This window comes from Esox lucius, chromosome 5 (assembly GCF_011004845.1).
Source record: "Esox lucius isolate fEsoLuc1 chromosome 5, fEsoLuc1.pri, whole genome shotgun sequence".
Classification (NCBI taxonomy): domain Eukaryota; kingdom Metazoa; phylum Chordata; class Actinopteri; order Esociformes; family Esocidae; genus Esox; species Esox lucius.
The window spans coordinates 35,212,159-35,227,397 of record NC_047573.1 but is presented as its reverse complement, the minus strand read 5'-3'; the positions used below and the strand labels follow the sequence as shown (position 1 = coordinate 35,227,397).

Genomic DNA, 15,239 nt, shown 5'->3' with positions numbered 1-15,239 from the left:
TTTCCCCATCTTGTAATCTGATATTGCAATCACAAATCCAATGTCCTCGCCTTTTACAGTAGTGACAACTGTCGATGTCTCTGCTAATCAACCTTCTACCTCCCCTGAAATTACCATTGCCTCTGCCTCTCTGTGGATTGCCATTGTATGTCCTAAGTTCATTTCTAGGTTGTGATGGTGGAAAGGCATTATCCTGCTGTGAATATTGCGATAATTCCAATTCTTTAATTCTAAGTTTTTGCGCATTAAATAATCCCGCTGATTCTTATCATCTTCAACAATTTCACTTGAATACAGGTCAGGATTCAGGATTCAATGTGTATACAGAAGCTTGATCCATGCCATTTAAAAACATCGTAATAAATAAGGTGTCCTCACTATCACTGATTTCTAATGTCTTTCTGAAAGCTTGTTGCATAATCTGACGTGGCCTTGTTAGGTTTGCGTTTACAGTTCAACACTAGCGTGCTCTTTTTTGAATTTTTTAAGTTCCTCGATATGAGCTTCTCATGAGCTTTATCATCAAAAAGTTGATTTATTTCAGTAATTCCATTCAGAAAGTGAAACTTGTATAATGTATACATTCATTCCACACGGATTGATATATTTCAAGTGTTTATTTCTTTTCATTTTGATGTAACTGACAACTAATGAAAACCCCAAATTCAGTATCTCAGAAAATTTGAATATTGTGAAAAGGTTCAATATTGAAGACACCTGGTGCCACACTCTAATCAGCTAATTAACCCAAAACACCTGCAAAGTCTAGTTCTGTAGGCTACACAATCATGAGGAAGACTGCTGACTTGACAGCTGTCCAAAAGACGACCATTGACACCTTGCACAAGGAGGGTAGGACACAAAAGGTCATAGCTTTAGGCTGGCTGTTCACAGAGCTCTGTGACCAAGCACATTAATAGAGAGGCGAAGGGAAGGAAAAGATGTGGTAGAAAAAAGTGTACAAGCAATAGGGATAACCGCACCCTGGAGAGGATTGTGAAACAAAACCCATTCTAAAATGTGGGGGAGATTCTCAAAGAGTGGACTACAGCTGGAGTCAGTGCTTCAAGAACCGCCACGCACAGACGTATGGGTTTCAGCTGTCGCCTTCCTTGTGTCAAGCTACTCTTGAACAAGACACAGCGTCAGAAGCGTCTCGTCTGGGCTAAAGACAAAAAGGACTGGACTGCTGCTGAGTGGTCCAAAGTTATGTTCTCTGATGAAAGTAAATGTTGCATTTCCTTTGGAAATCAAGGTCCCAGAGTCTGGAGGAAGAGAGGAGAGGCACAGAATCCATGTTGCTTGAAGTCCAGTGTGAAGTTTCCACAGTCAGTGATGGTTTGGGGTGCCATATCATCTGCTGGTGTTGGTCCACTGTGTTTTCTGAGGTCCAAGGTCAACACAGCCGTTTACCAGGAAGTTTTAGAGCACTTCATGCTTCCTGCTGCTGACCAACTTTATGGAGATGCAGATTTCATTTTCCAACAGGACTGGGCACCTGCACACAGTGCCAAAGCTACCAGTACCTGGTTTAAGGACCATGGGATTCCTGTACTTAATTGGCCAGCAAACTCGCCTGACCTTAACCCTATAGAATATCTATGGGGAATTGTGAAGAGGAAGATGTGATACGCCAGACACAACAATGCAGAAGAGCTGAAGGCCACTATCAGAGCAACCTGGGCTCTCATAACACCTGAGCAGTGCCACAGACTGATCGACACCATGCACGCCACATTGCTGCAGTAATTCAGGCGAAAGGAGTCCCAACTAAGTATTGAGTGCTGTACATGCTCATACTTTTCATGTTCATACTTTTTAGTTGGCCAACATTTCTAAAAATCCTTTTTTTGTATTGGTCTTAAGTAATATTCAAATTTTCTGAGATACTGAATTTGGGATTTTCATTAGTTGTCAGTTATAATCATCACAATTAAAAGAAATAAACATTAGAATTATATCAGTCTGTGTGCAATGAATGAATATAATATACAAGTTTCAGTTTTTGAATGGAATTGCTGACATAAAGCAACTTTTTGATGATATTCTAATTATATGACCAGCACCTGTTGTTTCTCGGTCCATGCCTCGCTTAGGTCCATCGTTATCATAAGATAAGGTATTGCACGACTCTTATCAGTGTTTCCATTTTTATACATGGCATTAACATGCTTAATATATATTGTACATCTTTGCATGGATCTGTACATTAGAGCTGTACACCACCAATTTATAAAACCTTTCGGATTAATCAATGGTGAGGGTGCATTCTTCGTTATTTAAGACATTTTCGCTAAGTTTTAAGGTTTATCTATTAGATCTTCCATGACTATTAACAGTCCCATTACATTATCGACATCTCCCTTGTCCTCTCTATTCTGCCTAAGTCTCAAGTCTACTTGTTGAGCCATCCAACATTGAGGTAACATGCTGTTAAATTACTTTCTCGAACATATCTCATCTGGTCAGTTTTAATACATCTTACATCACCTTTGAACTTTCTGCTATATAAAAAGCTTTGTGACGGTTTTCTAGCCAGATATCCTTTCACATGTCACACCATTGTTTGATATCAAAAAGATCAGCTTTAACCATTGGAAAGATGTCTGTAGCGACAATTTTGGAACTATATTTTCTAGTTGTTCCACTCTCATTTGATATCTCTGATTCTATGAATAGCCAAGTGTAGATTGTCTTTATCTTCATCATTTGCATATATACGATGATGGATCCAGGAAGCTGTCTTTATAATTAGATGGTTTTTAATAGAACTTGTCGATGAACTCTGTTCGTCATAAGGTGTGTTATGTTGTTCAATGGCTATGTTTTTACAGGTTTTTAGTCCTTCTCTTTTCCTTTTTTACTAAATTGCCTGGCCACTGAGGACTTATTAGGTCCCAGACTAATTAGATCCCTGGAAGACTGCTCTCATATACTGTAAACCCCATGACAGGTTGCACTTTTATTATTTTACATAACTTTTTGCAATTTTTTTTTACACTTTATTCTTTATTTTATTGATGGAAGACTCTAACCTCCATCTACAGTGGATATAGAAAATAATCACCCCCCTTTAAAATAATCACTTTTTGTTTCTTTGCAGCCTGAAATGAAGACAGACACCGTTTTTGTTTCATTCAGCTGTATTTACTCTGTACAGTTGTATTTACATCCAAGTGAAAGATAAACCCCAACATGTCAGAAAAAAATAAAAAATATAAAAAAACAATCACTGAGTTGGAAAGAGGATCACCTCCTTGTGTCAGTATTTTGTTGAACCACCTTTTGCTTTAATTACAGCCTTTAGTCTGTTGGGATATGTCTATACTAACTTTGTTCATCTAGACGTTGCAATATTTGACCACTCTTCTTTGCAGAACTGCTCAAGTTCAGTTAAATTTGATGGTGACCGTTTGTGAACTGCTGTTTTCAAGTCATTCCACAGATTTTCAATGGGGTTTAAGTCCTGGCTCTAACTAGGCCATGCAAGGACATTCACCTTTTTCTCCTTCAACCACTGTGTGGTCAGTTTTGCTGTGTGCTTTGGGTCATTGTCATGTTGGAAGGTAAATCCTCTTCCCATTGACAACTTTCTGCCAGAGAACAGCAGATTTTCCTCAAGAATTTGACAGTATTTTGCCCCATCCATTATTCTATCCTGACAAGTGCTCCAGTCCCTGCTGCAGAGAAACAACCCCATAACATGATATTACTACCTCCATGCTTTACTGTAGGAATGGTGTTATTTGGATGGTGAGCTGTACATATCTTACATATCGTTTGGCGTACATATCGTTTGGCGTTGTTGCCAAATAATTACATTTTCTTCAAAGTCTTTTGTTGCTTTGCAGCCTGTAATGAAAACGGACAAAAACTATTTTTGTTTTATTCAGCTGTATTTACAACTTATAACATCCAAGTGAAAGATATAATACCAACTTGTTAGAAAAAAAAATGACAAATTAAAAAACAGAATCACTGAGTTGCAAAAATAATCACCCCCCTCCTAAAACTGACTTGTAAACCCAACCAGGTGTAGTTAATCACCTTCTCAATAGCACACAAAGCCAATTGACTTTCAACTGTGATCAGCTGTGTGGTCATTTTGATTAGCTCAGCATGAAACAAGCTCTTCCTGAAGCATTTCAGTCCTTGGTAGTGCAACTGAAGAAAACAATCAACTATGGGTGACAAGGCATTGTCAAAAGATCTCCGGGACAAAGTTGTGGACAGGCACAAGTCAGGAGATGGATACAAACATAATTCTAAGGCTTTATCAGTGCCTTAAAGCACAGTGAAGTCTATTATTAAGAAGTGGAAGGTATTTGATACAACACAGACCCTCCCTGGGTCAGGATGTCGCTCCAAACTGGATGAAAGAGCCAGGACAAAACTGGTCAGAGAGGCTACCAAGAGGCCTACAGCAACTCTGAAGTAGTTGCAGTAACTGGCCGCCGCCCGAGCGAGCCGGCGGAGGAGCAGGAGCCGGCGCAGGAGCCGGCGGAGGAGCAGGAGCCGGCGGAGGAGCAGGAGCCGGTGGAGCCGTGGAGCTGTCGCCTCGTCCCGCGGCTCCCTCTCCTGCCCTGGAGCAGCCCCTTTGTCCCGCGGCACACTCTCCAGCCTCGTCTCCTGCTCCTCCGCCGGCTCCTGCTCCTCCGCCGGCTCTCCCACCGGCTACTGACCCTCTGCCGGCTCCTGACCCTCCGCCGGCTCCCCCGGCTCCCCCGACTCCTGCTCCTCCGCCGGCTCCACCTCCCTATTTAAGTCCTTGATTTTGCCATGCTGGTGTGGTTCATATTGGTTTTCCTGTGTATCAGTTAGCCCACGTCACTGGTTGCTGCTTTTTGTTTTGTTTGAGCCTTTTTTGTTTTCATTAAACATGGATTACCCCTGTTATTTCGACTCTGCGCCTGTGTCCTTCAACACTCCAGCATGTGACAATATGTTCATCAAAGGAGAGGTCAGGGACAAGGGTAAACGCCGCGGTTTCTTACAGTTTTTTGGGATACGACCATGCAGCCTTCGAGGTTCACAGTGAGATCTGCTAACAATGCTCTTTGTTTCTTGGGTCCTGAAACAAGCATTTCTGTTTTTCTTGAGTTTAAAAGCAAGAAGTTCTCTGTCATCCACTTCCTAATATCTGAAACGCATGCTTCAAAAGTAGCTAATTTTGGGGCTTCTCCATGCTTCATCGAAATTTATAACTGTGTGTCATCAGCGTAACAGTGAAAATTGACATTGTGATTCTGGATTACACCCAGAGGCAGCATATATAGTGAGAACAATAATGGGCCCAGAACCGAGCCTTGAGGAACAAATGGTGTTAGCCTTTGATTTGTCAGAGGATATGCCATCCTCACATACAAACCTATATCTTTTAGTTAAATAAGATTTAAACCAGGCTAGAACATGTCCACATCTCAATATGGGTTTCCAGTCTCTCTAAGAGTTGGGAGTTATCAATAGTGTCAAAAGCAGCAATAAGATCAAGAAGTAACGGGACAGATGCGGAACCTTTGTCTGAGGCCATTAGAAGGTCATTTCTTACCTTCACAAGTGCAGTCTCAGTGCAATGATGGGGTCTGAAACTGGACTGGAGCATTTCATAAATGTTATTTGTCTTCAGGAAGGCATTCAGTTGTTGGGAAACACTGTTTTCTTAGATTGTTGAGAGGAACGGGAGGTTTGATATTGGCCTATAATTGTTTAATATGTCGGGATCCAAATTTGTTTTTTTTTTAAAGAAGAGGCTTAAGTTCCACTGTTTTTAGTGAGCTTGGTACACATCCGGAGGAAAGGGAGCAATTTATCTTATTACAAATTTAGTGAATGTGTCGAGCGATACAGGATAAAAAATTCAAGTGTCCCCATTGACACCTGGTCAGGGAGGTTCAGCACATTCTCAGGACAACTGAGATTTTGGGGACTATAACTATTTAAGGAGGAGTCAGTTATTTGTTTTCTAATGGTGATGATCTTTTTATCAAATAAGTTAATGTATTCATTACAGCTAATGTGAAGACCCACTTTACTTGTTGAGCGTTGCTTTTTTCTTAACTTTGCAACTGTATCGAAGAGAAAAATGAGGATTGTTTTTGTTCCCCTCAATCAGGTTGGAGAAATAAGCTGATCGAGCAGACGTGAGTGCTTTTCGGGATTCTAGTATACTGTCTATCCAGGCTAGTCTAAATACTTCCAACTTGGTGGAGCGCCACTTCCACTCCAATTTTCTGGAGGCTTGCTTGAGTGCTCTAGTATTGTTTTGTGTACCAGGGAGCAAGTTTCTTGTTGCGTATTTCTATTGTTTTTAGTGGTGCAACCGTAACTAAAGTATTTCGCAGTGTTGAGTTTAGATCCTCCGTTAGATCTCTGACAACGACGAGTCATCCTATAGAGACGAGGTAAGGTCACTGATTTTGTGGTGTCAGGAAAACAACCTCCAGCTCAATATCAGCAAAACGAAGGAGATGATTGTTGATCACAGGAAGCAGCGTCGGGGAGACCACGCCCCCATTTACATCAATGGATCTGCAGTAGAGAGAGTGCACAACATCAGGTTCCTCTGGGTCAACATCAGCGATGATTTGACCTGGTCTCATCACTCTAACATCTTGGTGAAGGAGGCCAGGAAACGGCTCTACTTCCTACGCCGATTAAGGAGTTTTGGCATGGATTCCAGGATACTCTCCAACTTCTACAGATGCATCATCGAGAGTATCCTGTCTGGCTGTGTCATCACCTGGAATGGCAGCTGCACCGCCCTCGACCGCAAAGCACTTCAGAGAGTGATTAAAACAGCAGAGCGCATCACAAGGTCTGACCTGCCATCCCTGCAGGATCTCTACACAGAGAGGTGTAGGAGGAGGAGCAAACGGATCATTACAGATCCCAGCCACCCATGCCACGGACTGTTTACCAAGCTACCATGAGGCAGAAGGTACAGGAGTATTTAATCCAAAACAAACAGGCTACGGGACAGCTTCTTTCCACAGGCTCTAAGGCTGCTCAGCTCGGGAACCCCTCTTCCCTTCCATCCATAGTCTGTGCACACCTGTCACTTTACATTGCACTACGGTTGTATAGTTGTTATTATTACTGATGCATGTTTTTGTATAGTGTTATTGCTGGTTGATTGTGTTATCTTCTTATTCTTTTAAATTATAATTGCTTTAACTTTTTAACTTTTGACTGCACTGTCAGGATTAGGAAAACCAAGCATTTCATTGCCGTAACTTGTCATTGCAAATGACAAATAAACCTTGGAACTTGTTTGCAGATTTATTTACTCTGTCACTGATGAGCGGGCTTGGAAGAATATCAAAAAATCAATTTGTTGTCCAAGAAGTTATAGTACGGCTTTTGTTTGCGGAGCAACTGGGTTTCTTATTTTAATGGTAAATGTATTAAGACAGTGATTGGATATTCCAGGATTTTGGGGGGAAATTATTAGATCTACAATATCTATTTCTCATGTCTGGACTAAATTTAAGGTATGATTGTGGCAGTGTGTTGGACCTGAGACATGTTGGATAAAACCCATTGAATCAATTATGGCTTCAAATGCTTTTTGAAGAGGGTCATTGGACTTTTCCATACGAATCATGAAATCACAAAAAATGTGAATACTATCTGCCATGACTACAAGTTTAGACAAGAATTCTGGACAGTCATTGAGGAACATTGTGTATGGCCCGGGGGGCCTGTAAATAGTAGCCATGTTAAAAGATTTATCAGCCAGGTAAACTTTCATAGGGTCAAACTTCAAATGAACGATGATCTTCATATTTTCATGAAGATTCTTGCTTATTTGATGTGACATAAAAGCATGAAAATAAAATAACTGAGTTAACATATTTATGGTAACATTAATATATCGCAATGCAGGAGGCCTACTTGCACTAGTTGGTTCATTGGCTTCTTGTGTGTCACTGCTAGCAAGCGCTTAGGCAGGCGTAGTTAACATGATACTTACTGTCTACAAGCCATGTCCATATGGTTTCTCTATCCTTATTCAACATGTATGTATGTCATGTACGTAGTCCTTGAATGGTTTCTCCCTCTTCACAACATGATAGGTGGTTGGAATTTGTTTTTCAATTTGGCTATTTGCCACCTCATTCATTCGGAGCAGGCAGACGTTTAATGGTGCAGCTGCGGGTTTGTCAACAGCCTGTTTGGCTGCAATACACGCAAAATGCTGCAGGGACATAAGAGCAGGTTTTCAGTAGTTGTTTGTTCCCTTAATAAATGAACCTGTCTTATTGGATTTCGTAGGGAACGCACAACATGAACGGCTTTACCCTTGCCGTTATTGTTTTCGACCCATGGAACCTGTTCTTTCCACAAAAATGAGCGCATTTGCTTTGCCTCATATGATACTATATTTGGGTTGTGCTCTAGAATGCAATATGAACTATGATTTGTCAAAATAGTCGAGCCATTGAATTTTATTGGCAGTACTGTACCACACCGAGGGGGAAACGAAGCATCACAGACACATTTTAATGCGAGAACAAATGAAAATTGAAACGGGAAGAGTGACAAAGATGACAAACAAACTTTTTAATACGATACTATGAATTTAAATGGGAAAATTGAGCACTGGCCAATACGGGCCAGTGACTCTTTGGCCCGATGTTAGGTCTTACTGGCCCCGGGCCAGCGGGCCATCATTAATTGGGCCATCGTTAATGGGTGACTGGTGTGGTCTGTGTATTTAAACCACGCAGACCCCAGTGTTGGTCATTCAGACTAGCCTGAGTTAACCTACGTGTACATTACGTGTACATTTTTTTGTAGTCTCTTTCATGGGACCCCGGGATCATTGACGATACAAGGAACTGACGTGAGCTTTCATAATCATTTATTAAGAGTTCTACATGTTTATTTCCAAAAATGTGTTGTAAATAAACAAAAAGCTGGAACTTATCAAGGAAACCTGATCACTTTCCTCATTAATGCTCTGTTTTGTTTTGTCTTACTTGAAAAAAAAATCGTAGGAATTCAAGGAATAGCCTGTTTTGTTGTGCTTTGTCATGTTTGATGTAATTTTGAGCCGAACACATTTACTGCGTTGATAATGTTTTTTTCTGTTAGGCCTCCACTGGAGGGGGGTGGGGGTTCTCACAAAAGGTTAAAATATAGTGTTTTCTTTTGTCTGGGAATGATAACTGGTAGATGAAGAATCCACATGGTAATAGTCTTTAATGTTAAGAAAGACACACTGTGTCCCCTTGAGGACCGAATTTGAATCCAATATAGTCTTTGCCTATAAAGAGGGTAAAACAGCCAAAGTGAGTTTATTCCCCTTAATAAAATTTGAGATATTTTAGATGCTAAATTTAGTTTAATTCTGGTTGAATAATATTGTTTATCTTTGTTTGTTTACCAATGATAACTGAGATGTGTTTTAAAAACCGAAGCATGATACCAGAGACAACTAAGTTAAGGGTGCTACTCCTTGCCTTATGTCTATATTTTTTTGTTTTATTTCAATGAATAGGCTTTCTTAAAATACCTTCACCTAACTGACCTTGACTGCATTTCTGCTACACCAAAAGTTGAGCGAGCACTACAGTATTTTCACTTGCATAGCTGATAAAAGAAAATAAACATAGAATAATATGTGCAAGGAACAGACCGAACGCGTTGTTCACTACTGAAATGTCTTTTGCAGGATTGTAGGGGGAACTGAAAAATGTCTGTAAAACTGTTATAACCCATACAAATTTGATGGTAATATTTGATTGCTATTTTTTGTATGCGTGTTTTAAGTCTGTGTATTTTGTATATGTTCTGTTGCTGTAACACAAGGCTAAACTGAAGAGACTGTACTGTATGAATAACATAGAAAATACCAATATGTATATAAATATGTATAAAATCAGACATGACCAGAATTGAATAGCTCTGCTTTAGACCCCGTGGTAGATGTACAGTTTTTAATGTAGATGAGGGTCAGCCAAATGACTTAAATGTAAAATACCAAATTCAATAAATTCCGCTAATCTCTGATTAATTAGCTAGTTCAATTGGTAAGATAAATATAGTAATGTATTATAGCAGGTTGGGATTATACACTGGAATACCTGTAGCATTACGCAGCTAGGATTGCCTACCCCTGCGTTAGTCCTAGGGCAAGACTATCAAATGCAAGTGTATTAACAACTCTAAAAGATTAAATTTTGACATTACTGGTTCAGCAGTTTTGTTGTTGTTGACTAAATCATGTTTATCCTTTCCAGAACCTGCAGGCTCATCTAACTAGGTTCTCAGGACAGTATGACAAGCTACTGGCCTTCAAGCCTACAGGCTGGACCTTCAGTCATGGTGTGGAGGATGTCAGACCAAAGGTTCAAGGCAACATCAGCATCTACGGTACGTTTCAAACCCTACCTTGAGGTGTAGCAGGTTTAATGGATGGAATGTGATGGTGTAGGCTTTATATTGGGACAGAAATTGAAACCATACTAATTGGTAGATGTTGGCCCCGTCCAAATACTTATACTTGCATCCTAAATAGTGAGGCATTTTAGTTTGTGAAGAAAATAATTATAGTACACTGCTCAAAAAAATTAAGGGAACACATAATCATCACAATATAACACCAAGTCAATTACACTTCAGGGATATCCGTATATCCAGTTAGGAAGCATGTCAACTGGTGCAAATTAAAGTTACAACAGGTGCGCTGGAGTGGCAACAGCAAGACAATGCTCAAAAGGGAATGGTTTTGCAGGTGGTGGCTACAGAGAATTGCGCTCTCCTTATCCTTCCTGACTGATTTTCCTCTAGTTTAGCTTTTTGCTTGTGTCCCTGTCACTACTGGTAGCATGAGCCGGTACCTGTAACCAATTCAGTTTGCACAGGTATTTCAGCTCCACCAGGATGGCATATCCTTATGTGACGTCGCAAGAAGGTCCCAAGAGCATGGAGGAGATACCAAGAGACGGTCGTTACACGAGGAGTGCTGGACAGGGCCACCCAGCAGCAGGACCAGTATCTACTGGTGTTTGTGTTTCTGATGAAAATGTCAGAAACAGACTCCATGAGGGTGGCATGACGAAGGCATTGATGCCATTGACTGGCACTCACGTTCCCCAGACCTGAATTATTGAGAACCTCTGGGGCGTTATGTATAGGTGCATCCGACGTTGCCAAGACGTTGCCAAGTTGATCCAGGTCTGGGAGGAGTTCCCCCAGGACACCATCCGCAATCCCAGCACCTGTATACTCCAGAATGTTATCCTAAAGTTGATTCAGCTGCGGGATCAGGGCACTTCCAGTGCAGAGGTCAGGAATGGAAGCAGGCAGGTGAGAGTGCATCTTTTAGAGGATGGTCTGGTGTCAAGAAGTGCAGCAAAGAAGCTACTTCTCTCCAGGAAAAAAACTTCAGGGACAGACTGATATTCTGCAAAAGGTACAGGGATTGTACTGCTGAGGACTGGGGTAAAGTCATTTTTTCTGATTAATCCCCTTTTCAATTGTTTGGGGCATCTGGAAAAAAGCTTGCTCGGAGAAGACAAGGTGAGCGCTACCATCAGTCCTGTGTCATGCCAACAGTGAAGTATCCTGACACCATTCATGTGTGGGGTTGCTTCTCAGCCAAGGGAGTGGGCTCACTAACAATTTTGCCTAAGAACACAGCCATGAATAAAGAATGGTACCAAAACTTCCTCCGAGAGCAACTTCTCCCAACCATCCAAGAACAGTTTGGTGACGAACAATGCTTTTTCCAGCATGATGGAGCACCTTGCCTACGTGGCTCTGTGAACAAAACATTAACATTTTGGGTCCTTGGCCAGGAAACTACCCAGACCTTAATCCCATTGAGAACTTGTGGTCAATCCTCAAGATTTTGATCTTTAATATATTTCCTTCATCGAGACCCGATGCATGATTTCAGTGTTCTCTTAATTTTTTTGAGCAGTATATTTCTGATTTCATAAATCATGTAAAATTTCAATGTCGGTTTAGCTCAGTTGGTAAGAGCATTGCACCTGTAACGGCAGGGTTGTGGATTGAATTCCCAGTACAAAATGTATGCTTTCACTACTGAAGGTCGCTCTGGAGAAGAGCATGTACTATATCATTTCAATGCAAATTTCAGCTTATGATCTAGTAGTACAAGTCTCAAGCCACGCCCTGCTGAAAATAAACGCATTGTGCCAATCCTTTATACAGTGTCCTTCCAGATACTTTATATGCTTTGGCTTGGCTTATGGAACTCTTCATTTTCAACCAGATTTTTCAGGGAGATTCCAATCCTGTGGTTGAAATGTTTTCTAACAACCCTAAAATAAAACATTTACTTAATGCAATGTGTAGAGAACATTGCAATGTGTTTTGAAGTCAATATGAATTTCAAAGGTTTCCCTCAACCCATTTCAAATGCTCATTGCTAACTTAATACAAAGTTGCAAATACATTTCACAACATGTATTTGCATACTTAACTATGTAAGCTATCTTTCAAAAGCTCTGTGTCCCATACAAATGTCCTTGTTTTTTTAAAATTTTAATTAAAAAAAATATCTATTAAAATAATGTCAGATTGATTAGAAATATTGTGTTGCTATAGAATTCCAGGAATGTCAGTAAAAGGTTATTTGTTTGGAACATTATTTAAAAGGATAGTTAGTTAAATATAAAAAAAAGAGTTTAAAAAAATACCTACTATAAGCCTACAAAATAAAAATTATTTTATTTTACTCTTCCATTTATCATTTAATCACCCTTTATATTTTTCAGCAACTAATTTTACTATTTTCTCAGGCCTAGAGCTGTTGAATAATTGACTTATTTCCTATTTTCCTCATGAAACATATACCATTTTCCTCGTGTCATATTAAAAATCAGCTGGAAATAGCTGATTTTAAATGCAATATCTACATAGGCATACACAGGCCCACTATCAGCAACCATCAGTCCTGTGTTCCAATGGCACATTGTGTATGCCATTTCAAGTTTGTCATAGTAAAAGGCTAATTGATCATTAGAAAACCCTTTTGCTGTTATGTTAGCACCGTTGAAAAGCTTTGTGCTAATTAAAGAAGCTATAAAACGGGCCTTCTTTATACTAGATTAGCATCAGCATTTGTGGGTTCGATTACAGGCTCAAAATGGCCAGAAACAAACATTTATGCCTGTGATTTTAGAATGGGATGTCCAACAAACTCATATAGGTGTGATGGTCAGGTGTTCACATACTTTTGACCATATAGTATATGTATTGATAATGTGCCATGACTGATAGAAATAGTTACTGTAAAAAAATATTTCTCACTTGGCTTTCTTTCCAGAAATGATTTCTTTCAACCAAGCAGCTTTAATACAACAAATTGAATTTAATGTTATTGAAAGCTCTGAAAACATTTTCATCTTGTCCATTTCGAAAATCAAATGGATGAAAAAAAAGTATCTGTCCAGTACGCATATATTTCCGATAGCAGAGAGCATGCAGTTTTGCTGCGTTTCTCATGAATGTACTGATCCACTTTTTCTCAACCAGTCATGGCTAGCCAAGACTCTTGACTTCCTGTTTGTTTTAAGATTTACAGATCACATACTGTACACATTTGTTGTTCCAAGATCATGTGACAATTGTCTTATATTTTGATTCCCCGTTCTAACTCTAGGGATTCCTTACAGTGAGCACAGCAGCTACCTGGAGCTGAGGCGTTTTGTTCAGTGGATTCAGCCCCTCAAGATTATCCCCACTGTCAATGTGGGCAGTTGGGCTTGCAGGAAGGCCATGGAAAGATGCTTTCATGAGTGGCTAACAGAGGCTAAGGCTAACAATTTTAAAGGAATCCAAAAGAGGACCCCTTAGTATTTACACACAGCCAAGTGCAAACATAAGCTATGACACAATGCTTACTAATGGTTATGATCACTAACATTATTAGATTATGATTAATATAGTTTTGATCTTGCAGGGTGGCCTGCAACCAGCTTTTCTTTTCAACTGGGCCTGAGAAATGTTTGGCCCTAAATAACTACTGGAATGTTTCACCTAGAGACATCTATACATTTCAGATCTTTTTAGATATGTAGGGTGGCAATACTATGCAAATTCCAGCTGATCTCTTGGGATGTCAGACCGATCTCTTATTCAGCAGTACATAGTCACAAGAGAATTGGACTGTAGTCACCATGGTCACCCCCTATTTCATAGTAGTTCTGCTTCTCAATCAAAATGAATAATACTTTTTGGTGCTGTGTATATGGTATGCCATCGGTCTTTCTCACTCAGTTTCATAGGAAGAATTCTGTATTGAATAAATGGTTATCTTTCTCTAATGTTTAGTAAAGCAGTTGTTCATCGAAACAAAATATACTGTAATATAGATTCTAATGAACGAGTCTATTGCAAGCTGGTAACATTTGTACATGGAAAAATCAGTAAATCTACTTCATTTGATATTCACTGTTTCACAAAATCTGAAGTAATGATCCAAAATGTTGGAAATTGATGGACTTTCATCAGCAATTATTGTTATTTTAATTAAATATTTAAAGCTGAATAAAAACCAATATCTACAGTTTGTTGACATGTATAAATCGCTTTAAAGTAATTGTTGGACTCTTTTTCTTTGCATGCATTTATCTCTCTCAGGAAGAGCGGGGTTGAGCAAGTATGAGTGCAGCGTCGTCTGGTTATATTGCTTTCCACCCACTATGTGATTTGATAGAAAAAAATATTACCTGCATACAAAAATGAAAGTTGGGTCATAGCTTAAACACAACATTGGGGAAACTCAAACATTCACTGTAATTAACAAATTCGTTGCATTTTATGTATTTTTTTGTTCTGTGTAATTTGAATGCATTAAATACAATCCCTTGTTTTAAAGTCTGAGTCGGGTAAGTGGTAGTAACATAGAGATCCATGTTAGATTGTGGCTTTCCCAGCAGATGCAGAGGAAAAAAAGCGAGAATTAAAGCTGAGAAACATAACTTTCAAGAACAGGAAGCACTTCCGCATAATTTTGTCAGAAATCTCAGCTGTTGCTGGTGTGACGTTAGTTCACTCTGAAAGCCACACACGTCATCTGCTTACTTTTTTTAGCACATCTAAAACATGTATCTTCATCCGAATAGGTGAGTTGACAAGCCATTATTTTAATTAGGTACTAAAATTTAGATTTACTTTCTTCTGATCTGAACTGTATTTTCTTTTGTAATGTTAAATTATAATCTTTAATTGTTACAAAATTGTCTCACTAGCGTGTCTCGCTG

General features: G+C 39.6%; 1 protein-coding gene across 2 annotated transcripts in view; it reads left to right on the top strand.

Annotated features, from left to right (window-relative positions):
* The window catches only part of dclre1a (DNA cross-link repair 1A (PSO2 homolog, S. cerevisiae)), a 33,525-nt gene extending 18,696 nt beyond the window's left edge, over positions 1–14,829 (top strand). The window contains exons 8-9 of one of the 2 annotated variants that reach the window (XM_020046924.2): positions 10,245–10,377; positions 13,637–14,829. In XM_020046924.2, coding sequence (XP_019902483.2) covers positions 10,245–10,377; positions 13,637–13,830 — 327 coding nt within the window. In that variant the 3' untranslated portion in view covers positions 13,831–14,829. Of the gene's footprint in view, positions 1–10,244; positions 10,378–13,636 lie in introns of those variants that run through there. The other variant, XM_020046925.2, reaches the window with a different exon arrangement.
* Positions 14,830–15,239: the final 410 nt, after the last annotated feature.